This window comes from Numenius arquata, chromosome 10, assembly GCF_964106895.1.
Source record: "Numenius arquata chromosome 10, bNumArq3.hap1.1, whole genome shotgun sequence".
In the NCBI taxonomy this organism is placed as follows: domain Eukaryota; kingdom Metazoa; phylum Chordata; class Aves; order Charadriiformes; family Scolopacidae; genus Numenius; species Numenius arquata.
The window spans coordinates 44,369,740-44,390,430 of record NC_133585.1 but is presented as its reverse complement, the minus strand read 5'-3'; the positions used below and the strand labels follow the sequence as shown (position 1 = coordinate 44,390,430).

Genomic DNA, 20,691 nt, shown 5'->3' with positions numbered 1-20,691 from the left:
ATCAGGACAGATAATATTCATGTACTTTTAAGAGTTTCCAGGCTCAGGCTCTTGTGTTGCTCTACATCAGGCCGCCTTCTCACCTTTTTCCTCCTGCCTCAAATAATCTTTAGTATTTTGCAAGCTCAAACTCTGCAGGCTTTTGTTCTCTCTTAGCAACGCATCTGCATTCGATTTTTACTAATAGTCGAGATACAATTCCTTGCAGTCAATATCTATTGTTGCGCCTTCTTCCATCTTTAGCTTTAAGAGCACAGTATGATAGACTCTGTTTAATGCTACTGTGCCACTTATTCATGTAGTGTTCACCAGGACAGAACAATAAGCAAAAACCTCTGTAGACGATAGAGATGCTCTTTACTAGAATATTAAAACACTGAATTAAGATTGAAGCTTATATAAACAAATTATTTTCTGATCAAGTTGTCTGACTCATTAAGGAGATTTTTGCAGATAAAATCAGGTAGTTTATGGTGTTTAATTCTTACTTTGTGACAAAACAACACAACCTTGCTCTGTTGCATGGGTTCTTGGAGCCCTAAGAGGCGGTTGGGTAATTTTACTTGTTTTTTCTCCTGGGACAAGAGAGAAATTCCATCCTGTATAATCTTTTTGCTATTATTCTTATGTTTAGTAGCTAAATAGCATGTTATTGCTAAGACTCAGTGTTCAGGTAATGCCAAAGAAAAGGTGCTCTTGTAATCTACAGCCTAGATGACTGCTCATGAATTCCAGATTTTCAAAGAGCAAGATGTCTTACTTCAGAGATAAGTGAAGGGACAGTTCCTCTCTTACCCCCAGCAGATCAAGATGTAAAAGGAATATGTAATTTATAGGGAATGATTTTCAGTCTCAATTTAGCCCCTTTTTTGCTGTTTCAAAATCTGCTGGGAGAGCATGAGTTCCTCGGGTGAACAGGCTTATTGTTGCTTGCCTTTTTTTTTTTTTTTTTTTTTTTTTCCCCCGCCTCTTATGAGCTGCAAATGGTTTGCTATAAGGAGCTATTACACTTTACTCAAATTCCATACTGGTTACCCTGTGATTTCACAGATTGATTTCTTTCCCTTCAATGGGCACCTTATTTTTGTATTGATGGAAGGAGTTGGGAACCTTTCCAGGAGAGGGGTCTAAAAATGGGTTTGAAAATTTTAAACTTTATACATTGAAGTGTCTACCAGTTTAATACATTCTTCCTGGGTGTAATTTAAGGCTTATTTGGAAGGAGGAATATTTACGTATAAATTTTACTTTTTGTTACATTTACACAAAATAAGTGCACGCCTGGCATAGTGGGATGAACTATGATAAGGTTTTTTTTCCTTTGAACATTTAACTCCTCTTGCTACGGCCAGGGCTGTCTCTTTGAGTATGCTAATAGCTCTTCAATTTGGCAAATAATACCTCACTTATACTGATAAAATTTCCTACAGGTGACTGAGTAGGGCAGAAGATTGAGTTATTACCCATGTGAGAGAAAATTCATGGACCATGCTGTGCAGTATTCAGGCAGCTTTACTTATAATCTTGTGGCCAGGCAGGCCTTTGAATTTTTTCAAGAAAATGCTTTGATATTTTCAGTGGCATCTTAAAAATAAGCCTGACATTTTACCATTAAGAAATAACAAAGAAAAGGAATTAGAAATGGAATAAAAGATCACTAGTGAATGAAAGCTCATATACATATCAAACAGCGATCAGCTCATTGCTCATAAAAGGCAGAAGCTCCCATTGCCATGGAGAAAACATTTCCAGTGGAGCAGGCACTCCACCATTGACGTCTTGAGACTATAGGGAGACTGATTATAGGGAGACTGACAAAACTTCCTCAAAGACGAATCTGGAAACTAAGCTCTATGGGTGTACCGTTCACAACCAGAAGAGTGAAATGATATGGGCCTAAAATACCTGTGGAAAAAGCTGCTGCTTATAACCCCGGGTAGCTTAATTGCACAGTGCTCCGAAAGGCTGAACGCGGTGGAACAGAGGAGGCAGAAACCGCAGTATGGGCTGAAATATTTTATATGAGTTTTGTCAGGAACAAAAATACTGATGGATCTGTGAGTTCAGAGCAATTGTTCTAACTTGTACTTAACCTGAAATTTGTTGCTTTGCTTTGGTCTGAAGAGGAGCTTGCGTGCCTTTCCCTCCCTTTGGGGAGGGACTCTTTATCAGGGAGTGTAGTCATAGGACAAGGGGTGATGGCTTCAAACTGAAAGAGGGGAGATTTAGATTAGTTACTAGAAAGAAATTCTTTACTGTGAGGGTGGTGAGGCACTGGAACAGGTTGCCCAGAGAAGCTGTGGATGCCGCGTCCCTTGAAATGGAATCAGATGGGGCTGGATGGGGCTTTGAGCAACCTGGTCTGGTGGGAGGTGTCCCTGCCCATGGCAGGGGGGTTGGAACTTGATGATCTTTGAGGTCCCTTCCAACTCTAACCATTCTATGAGTCTATGAAAAATTTCCTGTAAATTTGTCTATTTTTTTGCAGTTAAATCAATTGGTGCAATAAAAATACTATTCTTCCATAAAAGACAAAGATGAATTTTGGCATTATTCTTTTCTTGCAGTTCTAAAAGTGTTTTAGTAGGTTTTTTTTTTTTTTTTTTTTTTTGTTCTGTCTGGGCTGTTGCTGCTTGTTGGGTTTTCTTTGTTTGTTGGGGTTTTTTTTTTGTTTGTTTTTTAATCGAGCTGAATAAACTTAATTCTGTTTATGGCACCTTTAATGATAGCCACACAGATCATCTTCTGGTTTGGATCCTTTATATCTAGTACACAGGCTGTCCATTTGAATCTTCATGCGTTTCCCAGAATTAGGAATATTTTACAATGTTTTACGTATTTAACTAACGCCAACCAAATGCATTTGTTATGCAGAGAAAAATTATTTATTTTTCTCCTGTATAGTGATTTTCTTATGAGAAACTAAGCATTCTGTGACTCTAAGGTTGATAATATACCATATGTAGGGTAATTAAATATTACTGAAACATCTGTGACATACCTTCAAAACAAAACTTTTTTGCTTGTTTTCTGAAGGCAGAGTCCCAGCAGGGGGCTCCCAGGTAACACCGAGAAATCTTTAGTAGTCTTAATGCACACTAGTTGCCCACACTTGGATGATAGCTGTGTATTTAAAACTTCCTAGAATTTGAGTTAAATTACTATTTAGAGTTCTTAATAATTTTTTAAAGCATTTTACTTAAGGAACGTTTTGGTTGCTAAACTCTTTCGGCTCATCTTAAAGTGTTTCAGTGGAAATTGCTGTTCCTTGGATCCAAAAGTAGATGGTGAAAAGCCAAAATTTTTGCCCTAGATCTTTTAAAAACCTGGCTGGTACAGATCTTGTGTCAATTTAGACTTAACACCATCTAAAAGCTCAGAGAGAGCTTGGAATTCTTATACATTTAAGCAATTTTCTGCAAACAGCTTAAGTGTATACCATATATGAAGAAGAGGCAGCATTAATTGTATTAAGAGCAGAATTATCAGTCACATGTAAAGAAATAATTTTAAAAAATGAAAAATTGATTTAGTATACTAGAATCCTGACAAAAAAATAAAAGAGCTAATTTATAGCTGTTTCACTTATTTCTTTCAGTGAAAGGCTCAACACTTGGAGACCTTCTAACAAGACGTAGGCCAGTAGCTAACTGTATTTCAAATGATGCCAGCTGGGGTCAATGGAATAATTCTTAGGCAATAATTTGACAATTTTTTCTTCTCTCCCCTCCTCCTACTTGCAAAATATCTGACTAGAGATTCCTCAAACGTACTTCTTCAGGTATTGAAATACCTCTTGTAGAATAGCTTATGAGCTAATAAAATAGAAATTGAGGGTTTTTTTTTTTTGATTGGACTCCAAAAGTGTGTTCCACAGATGCCTTCTGAAAGGAGGAAATAATGGGAAATGAGTTAAGACATTATTTGAACTAAATCCTTACCAATATAATAAATCTGTGCAACGTCTTTCTTTTTGTCCCTTGATCAGTTAGAACATATTAAAACTAATAAATACAGCATTATGGACATATAGGTGATTTACTTGGATAACTGTTAAACCTTTTAAAAGCTCTTAAATATTATCTCCCATTTTACCAAAAAATACATAGCCTTAAGAGATACAGCCTTTCCTTTGTAAAAGGGTTTATCATCAAACCTTAGAGCAAGTTTAAGACAGCCCACATAAGCTAATAAACCCCAAAATATTAAGATTTCCACACCAGATTTACTTTTCATGTTCTTCATTTGCACAAATGTATTGGGAACAGGACTGGAAGTAGATTTATGCGTCCAATATAACCGCTTGATCACACTGTCTTACATGGTTTACAAATCCATCTATCTAAAGGTTATGAAAAATGCTGCATTTGCAGTCTCTTGTGAGGTGGCTGGAGTGGCTCTGCTAAAAGAGACATCAGCAGCAGATATCAGAGCATCAGGTAGTTGAATTTCCCAGGCCTGAGAAGTGCCAAGGGGTCTAAACTTCCCCAAATTTCTTCTGCCTGTGCCGTGATGCATGGGAGATGTCAGCTTACCCTTTGTATGTAACTTATCTTCTCAGATGATATACTTCTCTGTCTGATCTATAGAAGTGATGGTAATATAAGAGGGTGTGTATATATCTTTTTGGAAGATGATTAGTGTCTTGTTGGACCAGGCCTATTTTATGCACGTGGCTTTGAAAAATTGGTCTTTGGCATTTTTTTCTTGAATGTGAAGAACTGGACACTTCGCATGTGTTGAAAGCATGCAGTTTTGCAAAAAGTAAGCACAAATAACTTGTACTGGTTTGGTTTTGTTTTCAGCTGTTCTTTCCAAAGAGAAGCTAAGTGTGTTCTCTTACTGGCCTGACTAGGAAGGACCTGTGTGGGGTTTTTTTGTTCGTGTGTATATGTTTCAGGATTGGGTTTTTTTGTTGTTGTTTTTGAGTTTTGTTTGGTTGCTTTTTTGTTTGGAACTTCGAGAGTTAGAGCCAATGCCTCTGTCAGTGGGACATGTTGTTGTTGGTAGCGTGTTCAGAGAAGGGCAACGAAGCTGGTGAGGGGTCTGGAGCCACAAGTCTTATGAGGAGCGGCTGAGGGAGCTGGGGTTGTTTAGTCCAGAGAAAAGGAGGCTGAGGGGAGACCTTCTCACTCTCTACAACTCCCTGAAAGAAGGTCGTAGAGAGGTGGGGGTTGGTCTCTTTTCCCAGGTAACAGGCGATAGGACAAGAGAAAATGGCTTCAAGTTGTGCCAGGGGAGGGTTAGGTTGGATATTAGGAAAAATTTCTTCACTGAAAGGCGTGTCAAGCATTGGATCAGGATGCCCAGGGAAGTGGTGGAGTTGCCGTCCCTGGAAGTATTTAAAAGATGGGTAGATATGGTGTTTAAGGACATGGTTTATTGGTAGCTTTGTCAGTGTTAGGTTGATGGTTGGACTTGATGATCTTAAAGGTCCCTTCTGACCCAGGTGATTCTATGGTACTGAGGCTGGAGGCTGTGACTGCTGTGTTACTCTGGCTTGTGAGCAGGTACCTCAGCTAAGGTGAAACCAGCTATGTTGGGTGTAGACAACACTGTACCTGGGCTGGGGGAGCCAAGGCTGATGTTGCTGCCTGATGATTTACCCAGAGATCAAGGAATAGTCTGCAGTCAGCTCAGACTCTCGTGTAGGTCACTCCCATGTGAATCTACCTACTGCAGGTTTAACTGCTGAGTGAGTTTCAAGTTGCTTTGTCTGTGCTTTTGACTCCTGCTTTAGGCTCTGAGTAGCTCCAGTACTTATGATACTTCTAGATTCTTCCCTGAAAGATTATGTCTAATTATATTTGTAATGCAGTCAAATATGTCACCCAAAACTACATGGATTGCATTTGAAGTACCTGCCTCCTCACGTCTGCTCAGGTTGACTTCTCAGTCTAACAAAAAGAGGTCAGACAAGCAGTTTAAGGCGGGATTGTATTTATTACCAATGCGATAGCAAAACTTGGTAATCTCACTTTATTAATGGCTTTATAAATGAAAATATTCTACTTGTCACGTGTTCTGCCTCCTGAAATGAGCACTTTTTTGCCTGGCCCGGCAGTTATGAGACTATGTATGTTGATACTACAGCAAAAGTGCTGAATAAAGGAATGTACTATTGTATTTTATAGAGTAATTAATTTTACATTTTATTCTACTCAAGGGCTTGGCTGTTTTCTAGATTGTAAATTCTCTTGCAGCTACTTCTAAATTAGGCAAATGACATTTGAGAAGAAAGGCTAATCCTCTTTTTCTTTTAAGTGGAGATATTTGTAGAAGAGTAAGGGTTAAGGACCAAATACATTGCCTGAAAACATTTTTTTTTTCTATGCGTGATTATTTGCGTCTTAGCATTGTACTCAAAAACCAGCTCTTAATCTGTGTTAAAATGACTTAAAACCACTGTGTTTGATTTGCCTTAGTGAATTAATCAAGGCAGGGTTGCTCTTGATGCTGACACCTTTAAACTCTTGATATGGCACAAGCCAACCTTCTGTGCGGTGCAGAGCAGGAACAGCCTGATGGCTGTGAGCTTTGTGAGCCAAGGGAGTGTCTCCGGGAAGCAGCAGCCCCTGCAACTTGGCACTGTTTATCAAGTTTCCACTTTGTGTGTTGTCAGCGAATGGGTTGTCCCAGCATTTGTTCAGGATTTCAGCAGCTTTACGATAGTGTTTGTTGGGAGAGCTCTTTTCTCTTAGAGAGAATAGCTAAATGAAGACTCCTCGCTCTTGTGGATCTAGGTGCATCCATCGATCTGGCGCAGGCCTGGTAAAATATTTACTGCCTCCCCTAGGACCTTAATTTACCTGCCTGATACTTTTATTGCTTGGAAAAGGTACAGATTTACCCCTCATTCCCCACCCCTCTGGTTCTGGCTGAACTGGTGCTTCACTGATGTCACTAATCAACATCTATATAAACGAAATCAGAGCGAGGTTGGTTTTGAGCAGCTGAGAACTGATGTTTTCTCCCTAAATAATAATTGTTCTCAGCACGCTTGAAATTAATAGCATGCAAATTGGAAATCTGCAGCAAAGTACAATTTCAATTACTGTCCCTTTTTTTATTATTAGAGGGAAATGGATTTGTTTTTTAGTAAATGTCTTTTTAATCAACTTTAAGATGTGGAAAACACACATACTGTGGTATGTATCCAATGTATGCTTATATGAAATGTACTACTTAAAGTATGGTAGCATATTAGGATTCAGCACCGATCTCTATGAAGCTTTATATAGCATTATATAAAAACATATAGTAAAAAAATCTGTGCTGCTAACAATACACACCAGCTCTGTAAGTTAAATTGCAATGGTTTTTAGAAAATCTTTGTCCTTTTTCTTTCAAAAACACAAGTGCTGTAACTGTAATGTCCATTTGGTGTTGCAAAGTATCAGCAGCAAGAAATGTATTAAAAATCTAGTATTTCAGGGAAAAAGCAAGTATTATAAAGTTACGCAAACTTAAGCACTAACTTCTAGAGTATGAAGACGAAACATGTGCTACCACAGGGGTATATATGCAACTGGCCACGCTTATATAGTAGGAGTTACATGGTTCACTTGTGAAAAGCTTGTGGGGATTTTCTTTCTGGATGCTCAGTTATGAGATATCTGTGCACCTAACAGGATACCAGGCATGAGCTTTTATGGTTTGTGAGAGGAGAAAGCTGAGCTGGTAAATATACAAAAGCTCCTTTCTCACCTGATACCTAAGCCCTAAAAGCAAGTAAAGAAAGAAATTGTCATTAAAAAAAATTGCCTGTGCTATTATTGGATGAAGTGATTCTTAGAGTTTATATAAATTTATTTGAAATTCTTCTTGATCAAAGGTACTCCAGTGTTAATCTCTGCCATTAAATTTATGTTTACTTAATTTCTGTCTCCCAATGTTTGAGACAACTATAAATAATAGCATTATTTGTACACACTAGAGCTGAGCTTTGGTGTGAGTGGAGTTCTTTTAAAAATAAATAGTAAAAATAGTTAAAGACCATTATATTTAGAAGTACAATTTTCATGCAGATTGGGTTGACAGTGGCAGAGTAATAATTCCAAAGTATTGGAAGACATTTGCACTTCTGATATGAGAGAAACGGAGGACTTGCTCAGATTTAGTAGGCAGAACATAGTCTGTAAAATAGAGGATAAGAAAATCATCCCAAACCAATTTATACCAAGACAGCAAGAGATGATGTGCTGCATAGAAAATAGAAAATCCATACTTTGCAGTGCCCTTCAGCTTTAAAATTAAGCAGTTGTTAAATGTTGTCCAATTTCTTTTTTGATTGCTCTTTGGATAATATTACTATGGTTAAATAGTATTTTAGCAATATTAATATACTTAATAGGTGACATATAATTTCAGTAATCTGAGTTTGATCTAGAATCTGCTTGAATTAAGTGGTCTTTGAATAAAGCCTAGTGGGCTTTGCTCTACAAAATGCTTATAATTCAGTTCTTCAAAGTGCTGTACTTGATAGCCACAATCAATTACAGCATCTAAAGCTTGTGTTTAAATTCAAGCCTGTGAAGCCAGTTGTGACTCCACCAGACTGCTTACGTACTGAACCACTGATTACAAGAGCCACCGTTCACATATTTTAAGCTAAGCCCATGTTAAGTATTTGTGGTTTATGTTTTTTTTGGGTTTTTTTTGCATACTCTCTATAGGACTCATTCAATCTGAAGTGTTCCCCCACCTTCCCCAGGTTATTTTCACATTAAAAAAATGCTGCATGAAAATGGAATAAAAATTAAGTTGGCTGAAATTGTTCCAAATCAAATGCAGACAATTATTTTACAGTTCAGTAGGAGTTCATGAATAGTTGCTCCCCCTAGAGCTGTGTGTTTTTTCCCCATCTGGCTGTTTACTGAGGGCAAGGGAGGGGGAAGATTTGCCTTGCACAGCACTGTAGGGGTTCCAGTCTCCGTGCTCGCGGTGGTGAGGGTTTTTGGGATTGGTGCGACTGGTGGCTTCTTCCTTGCTGTACGTGAGGCCATTCATGCTAAAGGAAGACAGCAAGGCTGCCTCTCAGGTACACCTGGGACTCCTTGCCCTGCCTAGAACTCTAGCTTTCTTCCTTTTTCTTATAGTTTTCAGTCTCCCATTTCCATTTTTCCTATTTAATAACTACCAATTTACAACTTCATTTCATCAAGCCTGCGGGCTCCAGTTTGTACCCGTCACTGAATAAAACCTCAGTGTTTTGGAAGCAGTATTTTTGGCTTGCACATAGAAGCCCATAAGCAGTTATGGGTTTTCTGGTTTACCTGCAGTAGTAAAGGCTTACACAAACCACACCTCGTAAGCTTTAAGGGCTGTATTGACCTTTTGTCTTAAATTTCATCAGTTTGGGCTGCGTGCTTTTAGTTATAAACTATTAAAGTGATCTTCGTCTTAGGTATTCTTCATCAAATGATGTTAAAGAAATGATAAAACCCTGTGTTGATGGGCATGTTACCTTATGGTTGATTGGCATGTTACTTTATATATAAACATGAGTGAGTAAAGTAAATAAAAATAAGTAAATGCGTGAGTAAAGTAGTAGTGAGATCGCATTTCACTGTATATATAGCGTTACGTGGACATAGCATAAAAGTTACAAATCCAAACACTCCAGAGCAAGGAGGTGCCTGAACTGAGGTTGTCTCTTTGATTTCCAGCTGTGGCATTAAGCAGTGAAGAGCACAGCAGCCTCCGGGGATGGGTACAGAGCAATGCGGTAAATAGTTTCCCACCAGTGCCCAACTAAATACTGGAGAAGTAAAATAATGATGAATTGAGCTTCATGCAGCGAATGGACTAAATTTGCTGGTCCCCCAGTGATTTATCATCCTTATCATCCTGTAGCACTCTGTCCTTTCCAATCTTTGTACGTTAAGTAGGGGAATAAGAAACCTCAGGCTGGGCACGAAGAGTGCTGGGAGCAGCTGGAGGAGGCAGGTTTGGGGAGAAGTGCTCACCCCCAGAGAGGAGAGTGCAGTTAAGCTGGGGGGGAGTGTAAATGCAGGTTTCAACATCTAAGCTGGAGAAAAGTCTGGCTGGACCTGAAAAAATGTTTCTGAAATGCAATAGGCCCAGTGGGGAAGCAGAACTTTGTGCTGCTCCTGCTTGCTACTAGCAAGGTGGATGGCGGCCGGGGACACCCAGCCTGGGGAGGAGACAACCATTAAAAAAAATAAAATCAGAAAGTACATTTTATTTGAACTAGAGTAATACAGTGGTTGTTTGTGCGGCTAGGCTACAGTTACTTTATTCTTGCTATTTTTTGTTTGGTGTCTGAATATAATTACATCTCCTTTTGCATCTTAAAAACAAAATGAGCAAATAAAATTTCTGCAGGATTCTCTTGTTCTGTTCCACATTTTTTCCCTCAACTAGAACATATAACTATTCTTCAGTTAGATTTCCTCACTAAAAATGAGTGATGCTGAAGTGTCTCATTCCCTGGCGCTCCTTCACCACTCTTGCCTAGAGCTATGAGACAGACTACACCTGTACTGCCTCCTCCTGATTTCAGCAGTATTTAGGCAAGCACATCCCTCCGCTTCTATGTGAAAAATAAGCTATATCTTGGTACGCCAGTGCCTGCTTGAGTGCTACCGTGCTTCATGCAGTAAATTGCAGACTGTAGCTGTATTGAAATGATAAAAAAAAAATATTTTTTTTTTTTTTCCTCAGAATGTATTATACAAACCAGTTTGCAATCTGCAATCTCTGTCAAATTAACTGCAGTGTGTGGGAAGTGACCCGGTACAGAATGTGTCAAATTAACTGGTTTTGCACATGGTAAGAACGATCCTGAAAATACATTTTTAGCTTATGGCAATGTCATATATTGATGGTGCTGCAGCTCCCAGGCAAATACAGATGTTTTCTGTTATGACTTTATAAACACAGAGGCTGGAAGAGTCCTTGCCCAAGCATGAGAGAGCATAAGCTCTCTGGTCACCGTCAAGGGTAAGGAGTAGCTCTTTCTCCTACAGCTACTGAAGCCTGGTTATTAAATGTAGCTGTATTTTGGCCATGCCTGCTGTCTCCCGTGCACAGACTTGGTGCCAACTGCTTTCTTCCCATGGGTTTAGGGACTGGTCATTGCTCACTCATCTCCTTGCACCAGCTATGCCATGCCCAAGGACTGGGCTACAGACTGGGAAGAGAAGATGACAGTAGGTTTGCTAGAGAAGCACAGACAATTCGAACAGTCTGCAAGCAGCGGGAGGTACGAAGAGGAAAATCCATCTGCCTCAGGATCAATCTGCTCTGTCCTCTTCCTCTCCTTTTATCCTTTGGAAGTAAACAAATGCTCCTAGCAGTGCATCTCCTGTGATGAGGGGCCATGCTGACTGCCCATCAGGCAGGCCCAGGTTGTCTTTTGGAAGAAAGTTTGCAGCAGGTCCACCGTGACCTGTGGCAGCCTGAATTGGCATCCACAACACACACATGAACTGCCCCCCTCACTCCTACCCCTTCCTAAAAGCTGTGTGTTGAGGAATATATTCATTTGCCTGTGAATCCTGAAGACTGACCCTCAGAGGCAGGAAAGTTTTGGGAGGTGGAAGAAATGACCAATATTTGACTGACTTATTTCTGCCAAGTTCTTGTATATCTTTGGGTTTCAAAAATACAGAGGATGTCCCGGTTGGTTCTCATGAGCCTTAATACCATAAGGCTCGTATTTGTCATAATCGTAACCGCATAAGAAAACACTAAGAGGGAGAAAGTCAAGTTTCCTGTGTCAGCGGATCTAATGTTTTTCTCTTCCTTGGGTTCTTTGTTCCAGCATAACACTCTTTTTTTTTTTTTTTTTTTTTTTTTTTTTTTTAAAGATGCCGGCTGCTAAATCTTTTGGACTACTCTATCACCTGATAAAAGAATGCTTTATAAGTTGTTATGTATTTTTCTGTAGAGTGCAATAAAAAGTAGTTTTTTATTTCAGTTTGATGACAGTGGTTTTTATCATTTAGAATGACTGCAGTCTCTTTTTCGGCTGGAGCTGTTCAGTAACACAGGTGAGGACAGTCTGTTGAGTACCAGTGTAAGTAGGCTGCTTGTTGCTATCACGGGATGTCCTCAAAAGGACCCAATAACTGACTCTCTAATAAAATCCATGAAGGTGTGTGGAGAAAAAACAGAACTCCATAGCCCCAGATCATGGCAATGCAATATCAATCCAAAAAGCAGTGAAGTTTCACTGAACTAAAAGATGAAAGCTCCTGGCTAGCAAGTTTCTTCAGTAACACTCTCAGATATATCAGCAAAATAGAGGCAGTCAAGAAGGGAAGTTTACATTCAAGTTTGCTTTTAAGATTATATTTAAAAACAAAGCATTCTGCATTTAAACAGATCTTTTATTGTATTCTACCTTCAGGATATGCTAGATGGGTCTCCATGGATATTGCATGAATAAGTTGTTGGTAAATCCAATGTTACATGGGTTAGTTCACATTTCTGAATTGGCTGGAGGTAGATGGGTATGTCTGACAGTGTTTACATCACAGAGGAATTTATTTGTGTAAGAAGTGGTGAAATAAGTCCTTACATTGAAGGCAAAGATCATCCTTCTGCCCTGCCCCGCTGCAGTGGCAGCAGCGCTGAGCAAAGTGGCTGCCTCTGCCGCAGCAGTATAAAAACGGGTGGTCTCACTAAAACCAAAGGTTGTCGGTGCTCCAAGCCAGACCTTCACATGCTTGTGGCAATGCCCTCACTCCCTTTCCTTGAAATAAATAAAGACCTGCTCTAATGAAAGACAGGTTTGTGTCTGAACATCAGAAGGGAGGGAAATCTGTGTAAAGGTATCGCTGAAGGTATGTTGCACTAAGAATCTTGACCACTAACACTTCTGAAGGATATGCTTCTTTCATCACACCAGATGAAATTCTGCTGATCCTTATTTTGAGGCAATGCCATATTAAGAGAACAGATGTCTTGGAAGCAATAAGACGTTGTTGTTTTGCTAGTGAAATGCTGAGAAGAATTAAGAGGTGGCAAAAAAATACTAGGAAAGGATGGTTTAAATCGGAGCTTCCATCCTTGACATCATGAGATAAGAATTTTAATATGGATTTCAGAACAATAAATTACTAATGTTTCCTTAAATATCTTAAAGATGGACTACATCTCTAACACCTTACTTAGGAAAGGGGGAGAAAGGACAGGCAAAAGAAACACCAGCATGTATTGGTTTGATAATCTAGAGCTTTGGGAGAGATTTCTAGAGAATTTTACTTGAAAAGGCAATAAAAGTAACAAGAGACACTGCTAGTGCCAAAAGGATTATAGCTAATGGGATCTGATGACTTATAAAAATGGGGAAAAAAATTAAGAAGAGTCCAGTATTTTACCAGCTGTAGTGGGACCAGGCTGGAGCTGTTTCCGACACGAGCCTCACAGTGCTGCAGGTTTGCATATTGACTCAAAGGGATCTTTTTAATTTCTCTTAGGAAGCAGGTGGCTACATCACAGAAAATAATAATAGCTGCTGGTGGGAGTACTTGATAGAAACTGAAAAATCATGCACTTCAGGTTCATTATACTTAACAGTGACACTCAACATCCCTAGTATATTTGAAATGGAATTCAGTGGAAATATTAACGTGGAGTTAAACATGTTTACGTGTGTTTACTTGCTTGGGCAATAGGATGAAAGAGTTATTTGTTTAGTAGTGGTATGCATTATTAGCTGCTGTGAATAATTAACAGAAGTAGCATTTGCAATAAGAGACATAACAACGCTTGATTTTAGAGGGCAGAAGGTTCAGGAGTATTCTGTGTCTGTACAAGTTTATATGCATACAACGTTCTTTAAACTGGGGGGATACAGCAGCTAGAAGTTACTAAAGGACTAAAGGCTAAAAGGACAAAATAGCTAAAGCTAGCTCTGTTTCATCATGGAAATAACACTATAATGGAGACATACTGAAGTGATAATCCTTTGCTACATGATCTAAAACCAGACCAGAGCATTCAGTGCATATTTCCCTTGTTTATTCATCTGTAAAGCCAGACGATTAACCTTGTTTTATTCTTCCTCAACTCTGTTGAGACTGAACATTGCATCAATGCCAAACTGCCAAGTACATGGATGCAAGCAAAGCAGGTTATTTAGAGCTTTTCTAATTGTTCCAATTCCTGTTTAAAGAAGCCAGTAAAATTTCATATCCGAGCCTGCAAGAAACATTTAACTCTAGACTGAAAACAGGAAATTTGTGTGGGGAATAGGAGGCATGGGGAAAAGCAAGCCTTTTAATCATCCTTGAGAGATGGTTTAATGCCCTGCCTAATTTTCTGGGAACTCAGACCCTGGTCTGCAGTGTAATTGGTGTTGTCTGTCTTGTTCAAGTCATGCCAGGCCAATGCTCCATCTTCTGTAATGAAAGCGAAACTCGTAGGTCACGGCTCCTCTGTGAGAGGTTTGGTGATATTGTCTCCACGCACTCTACAGGATAGAAACTAAATGCAGGATAATGTGTTGCAAAGTTTCTTTTCTACCTGCGAGACTAAGATTGGAGCTGTGCTCAATTTTGTAACAGGCAGTGTTGAATTTTACCTAAGAACATCTTCTGTGGCATTTTCTCCTGTTTAATTTCTTATGAGGCGTATGTGTCATCTGCTATATGAAGAAATTGCTGCTTGTATGATCTGAAGGTAATCTGTAGGCTGACAGAAGCACATTTATTACCATGACAAAACTGACCGCTAATAGATGCAAACAGTGCAGTAATTGCCATCTGTTGTATGAAACCTGTTTTAGTGTCTCTTAACTTCATTCTTTCTTTTGCTCATTTGTTTTCTTTGTCTTAGATCAGATTTTTCTTGTGGGATGGGGATATTACATGTGTTTTCACTGGCAGCTGGCAGACCCAAGTCTGCTCACCTCATATGCCTAAGTAGCTGCCTTGTCCTTGGAGGAAACATGGCACATCAGCTTGAGCTGTGAAAAAGACCTGACAGCTGAGCATCTCTTTCTGCACGTGGTTGGTGCAGACAATGCTGTCGGTGGATATGGGCACATCTGGCAACACCTGGCCCTGCTGCACCCTTAGACCCTGCTGCCTTCTCTGCCGTGAGAAGGTGGGGAAGCCCAGAAACCTGGGACAGCCCCAGCTTACCCTGTGCCAGTGTGCTTTAAGGGCATGCATGAGTTGGGGGTGAGGGAGGAGAAGGCAATCGCCCAACGTGTGGAATATAGGTAATATATCCTAATATATGAACTAGCAACCTCGTTATGTGAAGGTGACCATCTCTGCTGTTGCACTGGAGGTTTGCCTGAGCACCTCTGAGGGGGAAGAGCACAGGCATTATGCTCGGGCAAGGTCACAGCTTCTCGGCCAGGCTGGTGCTTTGTGGATGAAGCATGTGAGAGGACTTGCAGCAGGTTGACCAGATGTCACAGCTTCTTTTGCTATTTCTGCAGAAGACAGTTATTGATGCCAGATGTATGGCAAGTGTATAGAAGTACGTGCACAGCATAGATTTCTGGGTGTAGTTTATGTTAGGTACAACTGCTTGTGAGGGACTGCTTCGCTCTAGTGCACATTCTTGCCACTGTAAAACTCCTGGAATGTAAAATAATTTAGTGCCTGACCGTAAACAATAAAAAAAAAGAAATATTTTGAAAAGTTCTCAGGCCAAAAAGTTCTCTAATGATAACTGCTCTGCTAAACTGATTTCCAGGAGCCAGTTTGATTGAAAAGAACTGTAGAAGGTCTGAATGCAACAGGAGAGATGTATTTTTCAAATGCTGTTTAGCAGACGATAATGACAGCCTGTAGTCTATCGGCTATTTCCTCATGGGTTCCTTGTTTTCTTTTTCATAACTGCAGTAGCAGTTATGAAAGTTATGCAGTTTTCAAAACTGCAGTTTGTACCAGAACAGATCTGGATGTATGAAAGTGCCTGTGCGGTCATTAGTAGCAACTGATGTACTACCTGCAAATCTGACAAGTTCAAAAGAAAACTTATGATGAACCAAAGTAATAATTTTTAAATGATTTTTTTTTTTGTTTCTTGTGAAGCTGGAATTGATGGGTTGGAAGGCTATCTCTGAGTGCATGGGTAGTGTTGTGTTTTAAAAGGTTAAGTTTTTATTGGATAAGAGGTCATTTCCCCAAATATTATTTTCATTTTGAATTGCTGCAGCAGTTTGTCTTTTTTCAATCCTATCTTAAGTACAATTTTGAGGTGTTTCAGCTAGGTTTTATGCTTTATGACTTTTTTCTGATTAACTGAAGTATACTTTCAGGTTTATGTTCTCTGGACAGTATTTTCACTGTTGAATGATAACAGCAATCAAAAGTTATTTCAAGCAGGCAATGGTTTCTTTCCAAGCAAAGCTACCTTAACTTCAAAAATAATGCAAAGCCTATTCAGGCTCTCCAGCAATCTTAACATAACAAATAACCTGGTTTAGTTTTAATTTTTCACTTGTGTGCCTTATCATTAGAGTGTGCCTGTTCAGATTTTAGAATGTATTTTTATCTGCAGGTGGGGATATAGGTTACACTGTAGGAAGAAGCAGTCGTGGTGTGAAGAGGCGGTGATAAACCAAGGCAGGTTAAAGAAAACCTGTACTCAGATGTATGGATAATCCTTAAATAATTCATGTAAATTTACAAGTGTTCTCTTTTTCTTCCCTACCAAATGCTAGTCGCATTTCTTTAGATGACTCCAACTTTATATTTTACATTGTCCTAAAGAACTGCTGGAGAAACTTCAGAAGGAAAGGTTTATCTAAGCTGTGATTGATTATCAGGCGGGAACCACAATAAGAACTCATCAGTAATGTTAGTATGCTAAGGGGAGCTGAAAAATACAGAGGCATTAGTCTTTGTTAGTTATGGCTATAGCTTTTAGGGTAGTTTTGATGCCTTGCGGAAAAGTCTTGGCTGTATTATGGTGGTCTAGATGGGAGTATGCACTGACTCGTACAGCTGCACTGAGAAACCAAGAGAAGGGAGAGGAGAGCAGCATTGGTACTACCTGCACTTACCAATCTCGCTTTGCATTCTGCCAGGACAGCCATATATCCAATTAAAAACCACAACGTACCGTAGGCCATAAAGGACTGTTCCGTCTGGATGGAGTCGAATCATTCGGTTTTTCACTGTCACCCCGTGGACGAATGACTTCTTGTCATTTTGGAAATATGTGTCTGGCACCCAGAGCTGGTCAGCCACTCTGTTGTCCAGAGTTAGGTTCAAAGGTATTCCAGAATAAGAGAGTCTTTTATCCCTCCAGGACTGCTGGAAGTACATGGTCAGGGTGTAGTCCTAGAGAAGAAATAAGAAGGGCTTTTTGAGTTTTGCATATCAATTAACAGAAGTTTATTTTTAGACAACTCTCAGTAACAGACTAGCAATAGCAATAGGAAGTTTAAGGATCTTTAAGACATTGTCATTAACCACGATCATAAGTCTTGGCCTGTCTGTGTTTAATGTTGAACTTCACACTACTCACCAACGGCAGTGACCACCCCCAGCTATGGGCTTTCAAAGCCTCCTGGGGGAGAGGAAATACATAGTGCATTTGGATCACACTTGCGTGTTTTTTGATAGGTTTTCTTTATTGTGAAAAGAGCGGGGTTTAGCTGACCTCAGCCAAATAGCATTGTATACCATTGAGGACACTCTTTTGATATTCCCTTTGTCGTGAAAGATTATTCCCCCCACAATCCAGAAAGGCCAGCAGTCCCTAGACCTCCTGGAAAAGAGCAAATGTGACCTCAGAACGCGTAATGGACAACTTCTCATTCTGTGTCTGTGAAGTTGCCAGATGTAATGACCTTAGATATCTGGGCACATCTTAGCTCAGCCTGGGGAAGGCGGTCTTGTCTGTCCTTGGCAATCAAATATTACCACAGAGAAAATGAACATCATTTCTTGACTGTCACGTTGTGGCTTAGGTGAAATACCATTTATGCAGTCTTTCAGTTTTTCCCTTAGTCTGAAAAGAAATTATTCTAAAAGGCTTCTGGTCCGATTTATTCGCTCGTGTCTATCTTTCTGGGAATTTAGTGATTTTAAAGGTAGTCAAATTTTTAAAGTGGAAAAGCCCATGCACTTTGTACTTGATGGAGTTCTTTAAAGATGACTGGAATGACTGCGTGTGGACTATTAGTTTTCTCTTCCTTATCTCCTCCCCAGCCACTTTTCAAGTGGCAGGTCATTTTGTCACACGCTTTTATGGCAGAAATGCAGCAAAATTATAGATATTATTGAAAAAATGGTCAGGGGTAAGATTTTCTTTTATGTTAGGGAAAGCCTTACCTCTGTCATTGTCACAAATCCTAGCCTAGACTGTAATTTTTGAAGAAATAGAGAACATAAAAGCTGTCTGATGTGATTTGCTCCCTTCAACTTCAGTGGCTTCTTAAGACTGTACCATTGCCATGAAATCAAAGCAGAGTTGTTACCTTTCAAAAGGACTTTCTGCCTGAAATATTTCATCTAGCAGAGCTATAAACTACGGACTTATCATCAGTAAAAGAACTTAATGAAAATACTGTTCTTGCTTACCCTGGGCCTGTAGCAGTTGTTTTGAATTGGAGGAAATGCCATGACTTGGTGATCAGGGGTCATGTGCAGTAGGACAATTACATCCATTCTGAGCACCGATTTGCAAGGATTTCATACATGTGCCCTTTTCCAGGTCTGCAAGATGAGGGTTACCCGTGAGAAAGCCAAGAGGGGATATGCTGAAGGCATACATTTTTATCCTGGCTCAGGTAACTAGGAGCAGGTCAGGACAGCTTCTTTTGTTTTTCAAACCATGTTGGTCAAGCCTGGAACTTGACTTGTGGTGGGGCGTATGCTGTGCTCTAATGAATTGGTGATTTATAATTTAAATAGCAGTATGGAGAAGCATGAATCCCAAGGAGGCAAGTTTTCGAATGTATGATTTGAACAGAGTTGGGTTAGAAGCAGACACTTAAGAAGCTAAATCCCTGCCTATTGTTCCTCTTATGCGTACACAAACCCAGAGACCAGATGGGAATTGGATGAGGAAAAAAAAGTAAAATCTCTATTCTGATGCCGTTTTCAGATGTTGTATATGCTTTCTAGCCTGTCTTATTTCAAGCAACTTTAGGTAGAAAAGCTTTTATAAATGGCTGATACAAGTTAAATCCTCAGTGCACAGTACTTCACTTGGTACCCTCTACATCTTCTGCCTGATTCAGCAGCTTCTATGTAGCCTGCAGCACAGATGGAATAGAAATTCCAGTTGTATATAATTATCTTTTTTCCTTTCCTGCTTTCCTTTATATTTTCACTTGGTCTTAAAGTGCTTTTGTAGAACTGTCATCACGCCATCCTTGGAAAAAACCCTAACAATTGAGAGTGGTGCTGATGTGATGGTTCTCAAAGCTCAACCAAGAGAGAAAAATAGCAAGATAAGCTACAAGAGATCTTAAGGGATGTGATAAAGAAAAAAAAAATAAAATAAAATCTGTCTCTTGGCTCTGGCTACTAGAAGAAAATTAGTTGCTATTTTTAGCAACATAGTCTGCTTTAGAAATTATATTTCATCCAGCTGTGCTACTGTATACAGAATGCTGTTGTTGGTAACGCTACAGTAGAGTGATCCTCTGCCCCGTAACAGTGCTATACTATGTAGAAGTATGTGGCAAGCCAACAGGTGCTAATGGGGAGAAAAAAGTCTGATCTTCATCCTAAAGGAATCTCAGTGTTTCTTAACTCAGAAAGAATTATCTATTTCTTCCATTCCCCAGAATGTGAGGGTGTTACTCATTCAATATTTTAATGAAGAAAATGAAGAGTTGTATGTCGTGATTGTGAGAGTTCCTGTTGCTCTAAGTTCTTACTTTAAAAAGCATAATTCAATTTTAATTTAATGAAAAGCAAATTGTATCTGAGCTATAATTAAAAAAATTATGTATTTATATATTTTCTAATTCTTTAAATGCAATACAGCCTTACCTTTTTCATATTTCATCAGTGAAGAATGGAATGCTGGCAAACCATATGTCTTACCACATCTTGGAAGTTTTTGTATTATTTTTTAGATTTTACGGTGGTGTGAGTGAAGTGAGAATTCAATGACTACTTGCCTTCTACACTGTAGAATTTGCTGGGGATTTTGTGTTTTCAAGCTCTAGAGTGTGTGAATAATTTCTGAATCTTTCATATCTATAGTAGTAATTGGCTGCAGAATTTTTTTGGCTTTTTATGACAGCTTCCCAAGATCTCGAGCATCAGTCTAGATATGAAATTAAATCAGACTATGTTTAACTTTTGTATTTAAGAATTTGTAATCATGAGTTAAAAAAACAGAGCCCAATGTAAAATTAAAAAAGAAAATCTGTTTCTGTGGATAGCTGTTCATTTGAACGACTTGTTTTTAGAAGCACACTGAATATTTTTTGCCTAACTGTACTTCCTATAATAAAAGAAAAAGCTGAAATGCTGCTGAAAAATCATGATATTTCTGTAGATTTAATTGAGCTGTCTATGCTTTGCACAAGTGCCTCCCTGCTTTTCCAGGGCACAGACAACCTTCCTAGTGGTAAATGTCTGAGCACCAATGATAAAGTGTATTTTGATGTGTATTGATTTTTTTTTTTTTTTGATGAATTCTGATTTGTTAGAACAAGATAGATTTTTTTTTTTTTTTTTTTTTTTCCCCTCTCTTAGTAATTGTGTAAATTTCTTATTTCTTTGTATCAAA

At 39.1% G+C, this 20,691-nt stretch overlaps 1 protein-coding gene across 2 annotated transcripts in view; it reads right to left on the bottom strand.

Annotated features, from left to right (window-relative positions):
- The window catches only part of GABRB1 (gamma-aminobutyric acid type A receptor subunit beta1), a 132,714-nt gene that overhangs the window by 45,496 nt on the left and 66,527 nt on the right, over positions 1-20,691 (bottom strand). For both annotated transcript variants that reach the window (XM_074154388.1, XM_074154389.1), the window contains exon 4: positions 17,056-17,276. In XM_074154388.1, the coding sequence (XP_074010489.1) occupies positions 17,056-17,276 (221 nt within the window). The remainder of the gene's footprint in view (positions 1-17,055; positions 17,277-20,691) is intronic.